General features: G+C 34.2%; 1 protein-coding gene across 1 annotated transcript; it reads right to left on the reverse strand.

Moving 5' to 3' along the window:
- Positions 1 to 1059: 1059 nt before the first annotated feature.
- On the reverse strand, positions 1060 to 13645 carry LOC108458780 (receptor-like protein EIX2). Its single transcript, XM_053027632.1, has 7 exons — positions 13445 to 13645; positions 12617 to 12691; positions 7562 to 9059; positions 7256 to 7470; positions 6435 to 7003; positions 2418 to 2513; positions 1060 to 1114 (listed from the first exon to the last, which is right to left on the reverse strand). Exons 1-7 carry the CDS (start codon positions 13643 to 13645, stop codon positions 1060 to 1062), a joined length of 2709 nt encoding a protein of 902 aa, XP_052883592.1.
- Positions 13646 to 16821: the final 3176 nt, after the last annotated feature.

Raw genomic sequence — 16821 nt, forward strand, 5'->3', positions numbered from 1 at the left:
GCTAAATGAGTGTTTGGATCCTTATCCTGTGAACCATCAAACTGAACAAACTGTTGTATCATTTGAATCCGTTAGGTTTCAGTTCAAAATTATTTGCAGCAATAGCAGGCCTAACTATACTCGATTTAGTTCATGTTAAATTAGGTTTAGCATAATCATACATAGTATACAGAGCAGGATTCTATTCTACTGGATTTACAGCAATCGCAGGAGGTAGCAGATTATTCTGATTATCAGTCATCTCCTCATTTGTAGTATGGATATTATCCTTTTGCCCTTCCTCTATGTATTTTAGGCTTCACCTAATTTTTTTTGGTTTTTGCGAGCTGTGCTCTCAATCTCACTGTCAAAAAGTAGAGGTCTTGACGGGTTTCTTCTAGTCATAAACTATAAAAACCTACCAGAAGTAAGAAAAAGAAAATTTAGTAAATAAGAACAAAGTTAAATAAAATAAAAATAATGGCTAAAGTAATAAAAATTAAGCGTTCCTAATATCTTAGTCCCCGGTAACGGCGCAAAAAACTTGATGGTCGTGAAACTAACTATAAATTCGACTAAGGCAAACGCACCTGTCGAATAGTAGTATAGTTCTGGTGAGACCAGAAATATTGTATCCACGAGGAATAAAAGTACTAGTAATTACTATCTTTTTATTATCTAGCCTAAGAATTAAAGTGTGTTTTTAAACTAAAACTAATTATCCAATTAACTAAGATTACGACAAAGATGAAAGTTTGGAAAATACTTTAGGAAAAACCGATGGAGAAGGCAATACCCAAGGAAGAATCCACCTAGACTTCACTTGTTACTTCTGAATTAGACAATTTATTCACTTAACTTAATCCGTAAAAATCTCTAATTTATGTTAATATCTCTCTTGAAACTAAGATCAACTGACTCTAGGTTGATTAATTGAAATCTCTTTCTAATTAAAACCCCTTTTGTCGCATTAACTCGATCTATGGATTCTCTTATTAGATTTGACTCTAATCTGGCAAATTTAGGTTGTCCTATCTCTAGGATTGCATTCAACTCCGCTTAATTATGAATGATCTACTTTTAAACAGGGACTTTTGCTCCACAGAATAAGTACATCAAAAGCTGAATTAATACCCTGGAATATTAAAACAAGAATTTAAAACTCACAATTAAGAATAAGAATAAGTCTTTATCATATAATTCAAATAGTAATAAGATTCATCATAGGTTTCATCTCCCTTAGGTATTTAAGGAGTTTAGTTCATACTAATGGAAAACATTTCAAAGTATGGAAAACAACAAAACATAAAGAAAACCCCAAAGAACTTCTAGGAATTTGGATGGAAATCTTTAGTCTTGATGTAGATCCTTCCTTCTGAGATGATTCTGATGGCTTTCCTTAGGTATTTTATACTTCCAACTCTACGTGTCCCTCTAATCCTCTTCTAGGGTCTTTATATAGACTTTTGAATGCCTAAATTAGCCCAAAATAAGCTTTTTTTGAGTAAAACTAGACTTGGGCTCGACAGGGACATGGTCGTGTGCCACCCCTGTGTGAAGATGCTCAGGCCATGTGCAATTCTAACTTGAATTGCTGTCGACATGGTCAGGACACACGAGCGTGTGGTCTACTTGTGTGTCACACACAAGTGTGTGGATCACCCGTGTGAAATTGCCTAGGCCGTGTGAAATACTGATTTAGGCCCAATTTATCCGTTTTTGGCCCATTTCTTGCTCTTTTTATTATCCTAAGCTTTCTTGAGTATAAAACATGAATTTAAAGGATTAAAAGCATCAAATTCAATAAAACCAAGGAACAATCATCCATAAATATGCCAAGTATGGGGTAAAAATATGTATATATTATGGTTTATCAAAAATATATTTTGTTTAACTTGACTTGCAAGCAATCTCTTAGAATTTGGGCCACACAATTCTAACAATCTCCACCTTGACACGAATTTTTATAACGCCATCTTTACCAAAGCCCGCAACGGGCCTATCTTGAACTATGCAAGGAATTAACTGAGTTAAACCTGTGCTTAGAAGCTGGAAGAATTCTAGCCTTCAGATTGTGCACAACCGAATCAAAACTAACCCGGGTCAGATTTTCACGAACACAGTGCCCTAACTTTTCAAAACCTACATCCAAAAGAGAACCTCTCTTCAACGAAACGGTCATACCTTTTTCCCTCCTATGACCAAGTTGCCTCTACTCCAAACAAGTTGACTTTGACTTTATAATGGACGAGGGACATCCGATTTCACCGGTCACTATAGAACCTTCTAGAGTATAAACACTGCCGGTTCTTTTACCCTTTCACAAAATGAAAGCTCTACGAGATACTTTAATGTCGCTTGACTCAAAGTTGATTCTACATCCTTTCAAGTCTAAAATACTCAAGGAGATGAGAATCTTTCATAAATTAGGTACATACCTGACATCAAAACCTTCTTCACCTTCTATTGCAGGTTTTCCGAGAGGTGGTTCCACCATTAAGCAATTCAATGAAATCGGAGGACCACAAACTCCTCTATTATGGGAAAATGATTAATGATCAAATCTCTATAGTTGAGTGCTGGTTGGAATTTTTCCAGACAAGTCATTGTAAGACAAGTCCAAGATACTTAGAAATGTTAATTCAGACAAGCTTGATGGGATGTTTCCTGAAAACTTATTTCTTGACAGGTCAAGCACCTCTAGTTGTCTTAGATGCCCAATCTTTTGAAGAATTTTTCGTGTAAAAAAATTTCTTGACAGGTTCAATGCGACCAGTTCTTGGAAGTGAGCCTAAGAAACTATTATCACCCAAATTCAAAGCTATTAAAAAGGGGAAACTTCCAAAACAATCTGGAACCACTTCAAAAAATAGATTTTTTGAGAGATCAAACAATGCCAAAAAACCTTCACTGGTAATATTGCAAATTGGAGAGACTGAAGCAGTAAACTTGTTTTTGGAAAGTTAATGGTCCCCATATCCATAATGTCTAAAGAAAAATGTGGCAATGGTCCTAAGAAATTATTAGAGCTTAGATCTAGATGGTTTGGTCAATTTGATGTTCTGTTAAGATAAAAATATTGATGTATTTTTTTTATTAATACGATGTATGCTTAGCATGAATTGTTTTTATGGTAAGTGTGATCTGTATTTGTTATAGGAGCATGTATCACATGTATATTCTGATATCTAATAAATTCTATTTGTGCATTGGGTTAGGACTTGTGTATATAGGGAAAGTGTGAGTAAATATATATTTGCCGTATCTGGTGGCACAATTACACATATCTTTGTAAAATGCGATAAATCACTTAATAAACTAGTAGCTAAGCTGCAAATATTCTGAAAAGTGTTATACTGACACTAAATGGTGTGTAGGGCTGGATGGGTATTCAATACCCTATATGATGTGTTGGGATGGTCAGAGATGATGTGTAGCGGATTTGCTATGACTGTATTTCTTCCTCTGCTTCAAAATCCCCAACAGCATCGGCTTGTCCTAAGTCTAAGGGTTACCTGAAAGTAGCAAACAAACAAATAATGAGTTTTGAAACTCAATGTGCAACATATCATATCATCAATAGAAATTAATCAGACATATAAAAAAACAAAAATTGTATTAGAACACAATAGATGTAGATTTACAGTCAATACCCTATATGATGTGTTGGGATGGTCAGAGATGATGTGTTGGGAGTTATGGGTTCAGATCATTTAGCTCATCTTTTCAATAAGAAAAACAAAACATTTATAGTCAACTACATCACCTAAACATCCACCTAACACCACTAAGTTACATTGGAATTTATGAAAACATTACTTGCACACATAGGTAAGTTGATTTATCAATCTATCAACACCTAATTACATTAAAAACTATACCAACTCAGTTCATTTTGAACCAAAAAACTAAACTAGTGCTTGAAGTAACTAAATGAATAGGTTGAACTTTAGCCAGCATAAGTATGGCTTTGCAGCTTGTTTTGCTTTTTGGCTACTTCATGTGCTACTTTTGCTGCATGCATGCCAACTTCAACGCTCCTCCTTGGCTTGCATGCTGCATACTCCTAGCTTAGTTCACAAATTAGTGAAACTTGCTGTTACAGCAAGCATACGTGCTGCAGCATGTTTAGAAGTTGCATGCACTTAACCAAAAATATAACAGCAGCATGGTTGGCTATTTTCAACACTACTGGTCTGCTTTTGAACTTGATAGTCTCTCATACTTCATTCAGAAAAAATAAATTGTCTTTAAACACATCTTACCTTATTCCTTTGTTCATTACAATCCTGTTTCTTCTTACATATACAGCTTGCAAGTATAGTTTGCTTGCCTTCTTTCTGCCATTTTGGCTTGCAATCTGACAGGTTTGCACTTGGCTACTCACACTAGGCTGAGCTTGCACCTTTGACAGGCTCGCATTTTTTTTTGCTTACTGTCTCTTAAAGTGTCTTCATCTTTGCTACTCGCACATGGAAAGCTCACATACTTTCCTTGAAACTCCTCCTTCAGCTTATTCAAGCTTGTTTGGGAATCTTTAAGGTTGATCTGATGTTGTCTTCTCTTCAAGCAGTCCTTGATGAAATGCTTTGACAACTTCTTTCTTTTAACAAGCAACGGAAGCAAAAATCAATGGCCTTTAAGATTAAGGCTCATGATACCAATTGTTGGTGTTTGAAACAAAGCTGAGCAAGCAGAGTCGAAAGCTTGTACAACAAGCCTCGTGACTTGGTGAAAAAACAAAAGCATAAGTTTGCTTCAGAATAAGAACATAATTGAAAGCAAGAAAAATAATGAAGCATATGTGAATGAAATCTGATAATTTTTCATTAAGAAGAAGCATTGGCATATTGCCATTATATATATCAGTCATTGACTGAGCAAAACAAAGCAAACTTCACCTAATGCTTACCTAATACCACTAATTACATGGAAACTTGGTAAAATAACTTGTACACATGAACAAAGCTGATTTATCAGCTCAATCACTACCTAATTACATCAAATTCTTTACCAAGTTCAAATCAAACTAAGTTACAAAACATGAACTTGAAGTAACAAAAACAAGTTGAATTTGGACAACTTCAATAAGCTTCAGCTACTGCAAGCATGGCTCGACTGCATGTGGTGCACCTTGCTGCATGAGTTGTATGGAAGGCCATCTTTTAACAACCAATTGTTGGGGATTTTTGAAGCAAAGGAAGAAATATAGGACAGAACAAGGCAGTATTTTTACTTGCTCACAAATGTGCAGCAAGGAAGTTATGGCTTCAGCTCATTTAGCTCATCTTTTCAATAAGAAAAACAAAACATTTATAGTCAACTACATCACCTAAACATCCACCTAACACCACTAAGTTACATTGGAATTTATGAAAACATTACTTGCACACATAGGTAAGTTGATTTATCAATCTATCAGCACCTAATTACATTAAAAACTATACCAACTCAGTTCATTTTGAACTAAAAAACTAAACTAGTGCTTGAAGTAACAAAATGAATAGGCTGAACTTTAGCCAGCATAATTATGGCTTTGCAGCTTGTTCTGCTTCTTGGCTGCTTCATGTGCTGCATTTACTGCATGCATGCCAACTTTAAGATGCGACAAGAGCTCAGATAAAATATTTTACTTTTATTCTGATTAATTAAATATTAAGATTGTTGTGTTTTGTTATTTTTGGACTGTTTTGGACATTTTTGGGGACCATTCGATTTTGGACTTTTAAATGTCGTTTTAAACCCTTTATTGATTTTAAAGGGAAACTTCACGAACATCAAATCGAATTTAACTAAGAATTTTGCTGCAAATAAATGTGTTTAATCGTGTTTTCCAAAATTGGACTTGACTGATTTTTCTCGCGGTGCAACCGTAAACATTTTCAAAGTATAATTAATCAATAGTTTAATGAAGATATGTTTTCTAGTAATCTGGATTTTTACGTAACAATAGCTAACAAAGTCTTTTCAATTCAAATGTTTCTGGATTTTCAAATGATTTACAAAATTACTTTTGACAAAAAAATAAATATACAAACCAAATATAACATAAACGTATTACAGAAAAAAGTCAAAGAAAGCCATCACAAATCTCTTCTTAATATATAGAAATTAGAAATCATCAAAAAGAATTTATTCAAAAAACAAAAAGAAATCATAAAAAAGGCAAACATGTATTGATTTATAAGTTTTTTATTAAGATTTTCTCACATGCAGGAGAAACCACCTTCAGTTGCAGTTCTAATCACACCTGAAAAAAAATAATATACAACTTTGTTATTTAGTTAAAGGATATATATTTCTCAACATGGAAAGAACTTTGTCAAGGAGTGAAGAAAGTAAAATTATTACCTTGTTGAAAGAGCTTTGATTCTCCTCACTAACCTTGCTTTCAGCAGAATAAATGTAACATAAACCCAATCCTTGCATTATCCATGTAACGATAATATGAATACCTCCATGAACGCTTGAGGAACACAACACTGCAAAACCCCCAGAAACCCACAACAAATCCAAGTCCCATTCCAATGTAAAACCATTTCATGAACTCATCAGAATCTTCTTCACTTCCTACTGCAGGTTTGCCAGGTGGTGGTTCACCTATTGAGCAATTTGGTGAAATAGGGGGACCACAAATTCCTCTATTATGGGAAAATGACGAAGGATCAAAGCTCTGTAGTTGGGTGCTGGTTGGAATTTTTCCAGACAAGTCATTATAAGACAAGTTCAAGTTACTTAGAAATGTTAATTCAGACAAGCTTATCGGGATGTTTCCTGAAAACTTGTTTCTTGACAGGTCAAGCACCTCTAGTTGTCTTATATGCCCAATCTTTTGAAGAATTTTTCCGTTCAAAAGGTTTCTTGACAACTTCAATGCAACCAGTTCTTGAAGACTACTTAATTCTTCAGGAATCTCTCCTGTTAATTTGTTACAAGAGAGATCAATGGCTAGTAGCAATCCAAGTTGTGGATAGCTTTGTTTTGTTCCTTTCCATGTAAGCAATGCCTCATCAACATATCTAACCTGAATGATCCATATAGGCACACTATACAGACGCAAACTAAGTAACGATCTAGGTCCAGTATCTAAGATGTGATGCTCAATCCTTCGATCTAAACTCACTTTTGTTGTCATGGAAGTGAAATTATTGAGGCATGATGGTATGGTATCAGAGATTTTATTTACAGAGAGGTCCAAGATTTGTAGATATTTCAATCCACAAAGTTGATGGGGAATCCTTCCCTTGAACTAGTTCCTTTGAAGGCTAAGAAAAACCAACGATGAAAGTTTCTGACCGATCCACATAGGTATTTCTCCTGAGAATTCATTATCACTCAAGTCCAGAAATTTTAACTTGGTACAATTCTGTAAAGATGAAGGTAATTCTCCCGAGAATTTATTACTGCGTAAACTGAGCATTTCAAGAGAAATCAGACATCCTAAGGAGCTTGGAAGTGAGCCGGAGAAACCATTATCACCCAAATTCAAAGCTGTTAAAAACGAGAAACTTTCAAACCATTATTACCGATGGAACCACTCCAGAAAATAGATTATTTGAGATATCAAACAATGCCAAAAAACCTTCACCGATAATATTGCAAATTGGAGAAACTGAGCCAGTAAACTTGTTTTTGGAAAGGTTAATGGTCCCCATTTTTGCAATGTCTAAAGAAAAACATGGCAATGGTCCTGAGAAATTATTAGAGCTTAGATCTAGATGGCCTGTGTGCATAGATTTATTTGGAAAAGTACCACTGATCTGATTGATGTACGAGTATCCCCGAAATTTGTCCCAAAACCAGTAGGGAAGAGAATCCGAAATTCCTGAATCAGAAATATCAAGGTATTCCAAAATCGTTAGGAAGTGCATTTGAGTCCGAAACCAATCTGGGAAATGAGGCCCTAACTTGCAAGAGCAAAGCTTTATTTCACTCAGTTGAAACGGAGGAATCCATCCGGTGTTGAATTTTAAAGTCAAAGAAGTGTAGGATAAATCCAACACCTGTGAATAGGATAAATTAGAGAAATAAGCTTCGGAAATCACATCACCATCAAAAGAATTCCCTGCAAGCCGCAAGACTTGTAGGTTGGAAATTAGTGGCCCAAGGCTTTTGCTTATGGATCCATTTAGAAGGTTGTACCCAAGATCTAGAACCCTAAAATCTAGTAGTTTTCCAATTTCATTCAACCCAGAATCGCCCCTAACTTGATTTTCAGCTAATATAAAAAGATTATCACGCAGATAAAGTTCTTGAATAGCCATCATGTTCCCGAAAGCGTCTGGAATTGGACCTTTTAGCTGGTTACTTGAGAGGTCAAGTGAAACAAGGTTGCTGCTAACATTAAACAACCATGGATATATGGCAGAAGAAGGGAGATTATTATCAGAGAGATCTAGAGTGTTGAGAGATGTAGAAGAGTTGATAAGGGAAACAGAAGAAGATGAGATGCTTGGAAGATCACAATCTCTCAGATTTAGTTTTTGAAGCAAAGGAAGATGGTTAATGATCAGAGACCAATCATTGGCATTGCTCAGGTTAGTGAAACTGAGATCAACCTCTTTCAAAGGAGAAAGATGGGAAAGCCACTCAAGTTTTCCAACACTATACATTTTCTTGAACTTATGGCGAGAGGTCATGTCTCCACCGTTGCCACCTAATCTAAGAGTCTCCAACATTGAAAGATTTCCAAGTAGAGAAGGAATTGGACCTCTAAAATTAGCATTGGAGAGATCCAGTATTTTCAATTTTTTCAAAGAACCAAAAAACTCTGGGATGAGACTTCCATTAAAATCATTCCTGTTGAATTTTAAAGAAATCAAATGATGTAGTTTAAGCAGTGAAGGGCTAATTGTACCTGCTATAACCCATAATCGGTCGCTAAAATCGATCATTTCAACATATCCTTTAAGGCCGTTGCAATTAAGGCCCAGCCAAATACAGCAGTCCTCACTTTTCCATGAAGAAAGAGCGTCGTTGCCTGACGAATTCACAGCTTGAAGGCTGTGCTTAAATTCAAGTAGCGCTTTTCTCTCACTATCTTTGCACAATAGTCTCACACTAGCATCGGTGCATTTCTCCTGAAGAAGAAGACAAGATATTGCAAAAAATAAAACAAGTTTATGAGACCTCAAACTTGACATTGTAATCATGAAATATGAAGCAAGAGGAAATGAAATAGTGTTTTGTTGTTTTAATTCTGAATGCTAATAGCTTAGGAAAGCCCTCTTTATAAAGACCCAACTTGAATGGAATATGAGCATTCATTCTATAGGGATGTATTTAATTATGTAAAATTTTCTTAATACTATAAGAAAAGTAACCGTAGCAAATCAATTATGGGTGTTGAAATACCTTGCAATTGTTGTATCCAATTACCTTTTTACTATAAGCACTAATAAAGGAGCAAGTACTAGGCCTGTTTTCCCTTTGTTTTAAATTCCACTTGACCTTTAAAATGTATTTTTCAAATTTTCACACTAATAAAGCTTTTAAAAACTTACTTTTTTGTGCTAATAATTTAATTTCCAGCAACTTTTTTCGTCCGTTTCATACGAAGAAAGATAAGCAATTGTCTGTAATCAATAATGTAAGCCTTTCTCATTTGGGTCTTGAACTCTTTAATATTATTATAGTATTGTATTACGAAAACACATAGAAGAAGCTGAGATCTATCTCCTGACATCATAATTATCATGAAAAATAAGATTGTGTTTTGTTTTTTTGGATGTCCCTAAATAAAGACCAAAGTCTTTAATTATGATGTCGGTATTTGTGATGTCATCGATTGGTCATTATGAGGACCGAAATCATTGGGTGTTCATCATTTTATCTAGCCTTAATTTTCATTATTTTTTTGGGTATTCTAAAATGTTAAAAATTTGAAACCCCAAATTATGACAAGTGTATAAATTCTAATTTATTTTTAATATTTTTATTGAATTATGCTATTTAAGTTGTTAGTTATACTATTTTGTTTTAAATTTTATTTATTACGAATTTAGGAAAATAATTAAAAAAGTCAGCTTAAAACTTATTTTTCCATATTAATCTCCAATTGATATTGTTTCAATATTTTACTTTTTTGCTAGATTTTCATCATATTGTTTTTCTTATATTTTATTTTGCGATATTTCTTTCATAGTTTTAGTTTTAATTTAAACCCCTTATGTTTTTATTTTATTTTATTAAAGAAATAGATTTATTACTTGTAGATTTGACTCTATTTAAGTCTTGAAAATCATATATTTAGTAGTGTTTTTTTGGGGTGATTTTACATTTTAGTAATGAATTTACGATTTTTGATGCATTTTAAGTGTTTTTAAGGTTTAAAATTATTTTTTATGTTTTCGGTGTTTGGTTGTAAGAGAAAAACTCAACTTGAAAGAAGATAGTAGAAAATAGCCTTGAATGTCGCGACATGGAAGAGGCTAAGTCGTGATTTGGATAAGCCAAAATCACAACATTATGAAGAGATTGGGGCTAAGTCATGACATGGTCGATCTCATGAAGTGGATTAGCTAACTTCGCGACACCATGTATTCTAAAGGAAAAAGGAAAGTTCTCATCCGGATAGATAATCTTGAAGCGGTTAATCTCACACATGAAGGAGTTCGTGTTAGTTCTAATTATGCTTTAGTCACGAAAATCCTTTTGTTATTGAAGCAACTAAGTCATTAGAATCTTCAACATATTCCAAGAGAAGAGAATGGAATTGTAGACAAGATTGTCAAACTTAGAAGAGATAGGGAACCTGGGTTGTGGTTAATCGATAAGGATTATGTATTGAGTTTTTCTCAATATTTGACCTTTGAGTTGTAATTTCTATTTTTCACAAAAAAAAAAAAAAGAAAAAGAAGAGCATTTTTAGGCCCTTTGTCATGACATGAATCAGTTGATGTGGCGATGTTGTGACATTAGCCAAATCTCAAGCAATTACAAAAGGGAAAATTGGACTCAAGATCATGAAAAGTGTTATTCACTCCACTACTCACTATTTAACCATCTCAAGCATTTATTAAGAAAGCATTAGTTGAGATTATTAGTTTAATTGGTTTGTTTAATTTAGTAATTTTCCTTGGTGTAATTTCATGCAAATCTTTATCTACTGTGTAAAAAACTATATGTAACACCCCAAACCCGACCTAGACATTATGACCGAATCTGGCGATGTCACATGATAGCGCTTTTGAAATCGCATTTGACAAGTAAAATCGTTCTGGTTAATTATTCTTTGTCTTACCACGGAATAAAAATACAAGGTCTTTATTATGATTAAACATACCTCTTTTACGCGGAAGCTTTGGAAGACATACTATCTTAGGAAAATCGAGTTTTGCAATTTAAAAATCCAGTTTTATCGTGCTTATCGGTATGAAAATTGTAAAGCAATTTAAAAGCAAAAATTTAAGTCAAACGTTCGTAGTCCATAAATTACAGGATAAAAACCCAAATTAAAGTAGAAGAAATAAATATCTTAAAAGCTTGTTTAAAACAGAACGAAAAATGTGGTAGTCACCATCGGGTTCTCCACTGCACCAATCCGTCAAGTCTGGGGATTTCCTACACAAATTAAACAGAAAAGGGTGAGTTTTCGCAACTCAGTGTGTAATTCCCACAGAAATCACATAATAGAGTACATATCAGATGTCATGAGTAACCAGTCCGGGCCGAAGCCCTTTACAGAATCAGCTAGGGCCTTAACCCATTTAGATACAGAATCAGAACAAAATAGATTATCAGTGTCCTACCCACCAGCCTCTACACACCATCTCCGTGCAACCCTACACACCATGTGGGGGTAAAATCGACTCACCCATCCCTACACACCATGCTATACCGAATGTGACACATAATCAGATAGTTGCAGCCGTACTGCCAGATATCAGGCTGAAGAGCCTTTCAGAATACTTCCTCCAACATAATATCAATCCCACCCCAATGCAATGCATCAGGCAAATATGGCATGCTATAACGCAATTTAACAGATCATATAATTAGTCAGATACACATGCTAGGAGTAACATGCTTAATACATTCATCATATAATCAGATCACAGAATCAGGGTCTAAGTAATGCTTACCGACCCTACGACAGATCACAATCGTCTTAGGCGACCCGTACAACTTTACAGAGTTTTTCAGAAAAATGGGCTCACACGCCTATGTGGTCTGCCCGTGTGGGCCCACACGACCCAAATTGGCCCTGGCCGTGTGGATTACACGGCCTGGCCCAAAATTCTACATGCCTGTTTGGTTTACCCGTGTGGGCCCACAAGCTCGTGTGGCCCACACGGCCTATTTGGTCGAGCCCTTGTCTCGCACACGGCCTCACTGCCTATCGCACAGCTGTGTTATGCGCCTGTGTCTTGTGCGCATAGCCTAGCTCGTCGACCACAAGCCCGTGTACTGCCACAAGGCCTACCACACTAGCGACCATACGTCCATGTGGCGTGACAGAATCGTCTTTCAGCTTTCGTCAATTTTCGTTTTCTGTGTAATCGAGTACACACCTGTATTTAATTTGCTGTAAAAACTATCCCAGGCACTCCTAAGCCTAAAATTGAGATATCCCCCATTAATTTAATAGATTTATTAGCAAATTCAGATAACGAGATTGAGCAGAGGCTCGACTTACCGCCGACAAAGGTCCTTTGCAAACATCGTTAACACCCACGATACGAAAATCATTGCTCAGAACCTCACCTAATGCCTTCAATAGCAGAAGAACACATTACTACACAAATTATTAAAGTTCAACGACAAAGTTTACAAAGGAAACTTATTGAACCCGCTCCTAAATTTTTGTAAAAAGAACCATTGAATAGAAAGAAATAAAATTGAGATGGAGAGAATGATATAGTAGCAAAATTTCAATAGAGGAATGGAAAAGAAGAGTAGATTTTTGGGAAATGGAGAAAAAAATATGGCTAACGTCAGAAACAACACAAGGGAGAGGGAGAGCCGAAATTTGCATAGGAAACAATCAGAAAAGAAAATTCTCATGACTCCCACTTACCACAACTCCTTGATTTTCTCTCCACTAAACCCACTACTCAGTTTTTCAGTAAAACTCAAACTCTAGCCGAATATTGTAGCAAAAGTACTAGCCCTTGCCAACACAGGGAATCGAACACAGGACCCCCAGTAAACTAACACTCCTCTTAACCACCAAATCAGTAGGCCCATTCTATTATGTTTTTAAGAACAACCAAATATAAGCCTATCGAATTCAGTTAAGGCTTTATTCATAAAATGCCAAAATTTACCCAAGTTGTGGCTTGAACTTGGGACCTCCCACATACACCCAGAACACATAACCACTAAAGCAAACATATATTTGTGTCAAAATTTACCAAAACAGAGATATAAATTTTGGGGCGTTACAACTCTACCCCCCTAAAAGAAAATTTCAGCCTTGAAATTTACTTGATCAGAATAGATGAGGATACTGTTGACGCATCACATCCTCAGGCTCCCACGTAGCCTTCTCAGTGCTATGATTTCGCCACAGCACCTTCACCAAAGGAATGGATTTCCTTCTCAAAACCTTAACGTCGCGATCCAAAATCTGAACCGGCTCCTCCTCGAAGGTTAGATTTGGTCGAACCTCAATTTCCTCAATAGGAACAATATGCGTGGGATCAGAGCGGTAGTACCTCAACATTGAGACGTGGAATACATCATGTATACGATCTAACTCCGGAGGTAGTTCCAACTGATATGTGACCGATCTCACTCGTTTCAGAATTCGATACGGCCCAATAAACCGATGGCTTAGTTTTTCCTTGCGATCGCACCTCAATACCTTCTTCCATGGCGAGACCTTGAGAAAAATGAAGTCTCCCACAGAATACTCTATCTCTTGTCGTTTCAGATCTGCATAAGACTTCTGCCTATCAGAAGCCGCTTTCAGTAAATCTCGAATCAAACGAGCCTTGTCCTCAGTATCAGAAACTAGTTCAGGACCCAGAACTTGTCGCTCACCCAACTCAGTCCAACATGAAGGTGTACGACACCTACGACCATATAATGCCTCGTAAGGTGCCATCTGAATGCTAGACTGATAGCTGTTGTTATAAGCGAACTCTGCCAATAGTAAGTACTCCTCCCAACTGCCTCAGAAGTCAATTACACAGCTCCTCAACAGTAAGCTTAAAACTTATTTTTGCATATTGGATCTCTAATTGATCTTGTTTCAATATTTTACTTTTTTGCTAGATTTTCATCATATTGATTTTTCTTATATTTTATTTTGTGTTATTTCTTTCAGAGTTTTAGTTTTAACCCCTTATGTTTTTATTTTCTTTTATTAAAGAAATAGAATTATCATTTGTAGATTCGACTCTACTTAGGTCTTGAAAGTTGTACATTTAGTAGTGTTTTTTTTTGGGGGGGGAGGGATTTTACAATTTAATAATGAATTTACGATATTTTGATGCATTTTAACTGTTTTTTAAGGTTTAAAATTATATTTTATGTTTTTGGTGTTTGGTTGTAAGAGAAAAACTCAACTTGAAGGAAGATAGTAGAAAATAGCCTTGAATGTCGCGACAAGGCAGAGGCTAAGTCGTGATTTGGATAAGCCAAAATCACAACATTGTGAAGACATTGGGGCTAAGTCATGACATGGTCGACCTCACGAAGTGGATTAGCTAACTTCGCAACATCATGTATTCTTAAGGAAATAGAAGTGCATTTTTAGGCCATGAATCAGCTGATGTGGAGATGTTGTGACATTAGCCAAATCTCAAGCAATTACAAAAGGGAAAAGTGGACTTAAGATCATGAAACGTGTTATTCACTCCACTAGTCACTATTTAATCATCTCAAGCATTTATTAAGAAAGCATTAGTTGAGATTATTAGTTTAATTAGTTTGTTTAATTTAGTAATTTTCCTTAGTGTAATTTCATGCAAATCTTTATCTATTGTGTAAAAAGACTATAAATTCAAGCAGATGGATAATTCTTAGTTAGTAAATTAAGTAATCATCTTTAAAAAATTCAAATTTACCCTCGTATTTCCTGATTTTGATCTTTGAAATAGTTGTGTAGACAAATATCTATGTGGGCAAGTTTTCTTGACATCGTAATCATGAAATATGAAGCAAGAGGAAATGAGATTTTAATTTAAAATTGTATTAATAATATTCCATCATATTTATTGAAAATGAAACGAAAATGTAGAAATTAATCTATTAAGAAATTGCAATCAAACAAAGCACCAATGAAATAAGTTGATGACGTTTTGTATAGAAAAAATTGAGATTGGATTTTGTTTTTTATAATTTATCAAATTATATTTACTTTTTATCCTTCAAGTTAAATATCTTTAGTGATTTTATATATTTCAATTTTTAATAATTATTAACATAATATAAAATATTTTAAACATATGTAAGATTTATATGATGAAAGAATTAATTATCATTATGCCACTTATTGCTTTTGATAAATAACTTGACTTTCTAAAAAGTCAATTCTTACTTATTTGATAATTTCAAATATTATAATAAAAATTTCAAATTATAATTGAAATATTTTAATATATTGAATATGAAATATAATTCTATTTCATGGAAAGCAACAATACTCAAATTAACAACTAATTAACATAATTAAAATATATCAATTGTTTTAACAAATCAAATATGGTACTAATAAAAATTTCTAACCATTTTTAAAGTACTTGAAAATTAGAAAAAATTGATATTTTGTAAATTAAGCTCTTCTCAATTCAATTTTTAATTTGGGTAAACTACCCATTAGTCACTTTAAATTGAGACCGGTTGTTCTTATTTTAGTCACCTTATTTTTTTATTTTTTATTTGATAATTTGGACACCAAAAAAGAACTTGATTAAATTGGTCATTCCACCATTACATGGTAACATAATGGTGTAATTTGAGCACTCTAAATAGAAGTCATTCCTATTTTGATCACTTTAAAATTACAATAAACCTGTTAGCCACTCTAAATCGGAGTCATTCTTACTTTCGACACCCCCAAAAAATACATATAAATACACCGGTAATCTTCTATTACCATTTTAATGGTAAAGTGACCAATTTAATCAATTTTCTTTTTAAGTGACCCAATTAATAAAAGAAAAAGATAACCGAAATATGAATGACCCTTATTTAGAATGACTAACAGAATAGTTTATCCTTTTAGTTTTTCTTAGCGGTCAGTAAATTCAACATAATAAATTTTAGATAATATATAATTAATATAATATAATGATATACTAAACCTTTAATTAATTTAATTTACCCACAATTTTCTTCCTCAGTTTCATATGAAGCAAATGAAGTATGGGTCTTGAATTCTTCAATAATATTAATCAGAAAATACCTTGCAATTCTAATTGATGTGTCTCCAATTTCTGACTATAAGCACTAATTAAGGAGCAAGTACTAGGCTTGTTTTGCTTTTGTTTTAATTTCCACTTCACCTTCAAAATGTGTTTTTCAATTTTCCACACCAATGAACCTTTAAACACTTCTAGACTTATTTTTCTGTCTTTTAAATTCCACTTGAGCTTTAAAATGTATTTTTCAATTTTTCACACCAATAAATCTTTAAGCACGACTAGACTTACTTTTTATGTTTTAAATTTCACTTTAGCTCTACACCAATAATCCTTTAAACACGACTACACTTACTTTTTGTGTTTTAAATTCCATTTTAGCTTTAAAATGTTTTTTTTTTTAATTTCCTAACCTGGCCTAGACGTTAAAATCAAATTTAAGAGATTACATTGGTTATTAAAATGGCTATGAAACCATCATTTTAAAAATTTTGTTTATTTTGTAGAAAAATTTATCAAGTTCCTAAAAGAT

Source organism: Gossypium arboreum, chromosome 5 (assembly GCF_025698485.1).
Source record: "Gossypium arboreum isolate Shixiya-1 chromosome 5, ASM2569848v2, whole genome shotgun sequence".
NCBI lineage: Eukaryota > Viridiplantae > Streptophyta > Magnoliopsida > Malvales > Malvaceae > Gossypium > Gossypium arboreum.

Coding starts and splice junctions, on each gene's coding strand:
- LOC108458780 (XM_053027632.1), bottom strand. CDS start 13,645: ATGTTGAGGTACTACCGCTCTGATCCCACGCATATTGTTCCTATTGAG. Junction 12,692..13,444: donor CTACGTGGGAGCCTGAGGAT/GTGATGCGTCAA, acceptor CTGCTATTGAAG/GCATTAGGTGAGGTTCTGAG. Junction 7,004..7,255: donor GTCAGAAACTTTCATCGTTG/GTTTTTCTTAGC, acceptor TGGATCATTCAG/GTTAGATATGTTGATGAGGC.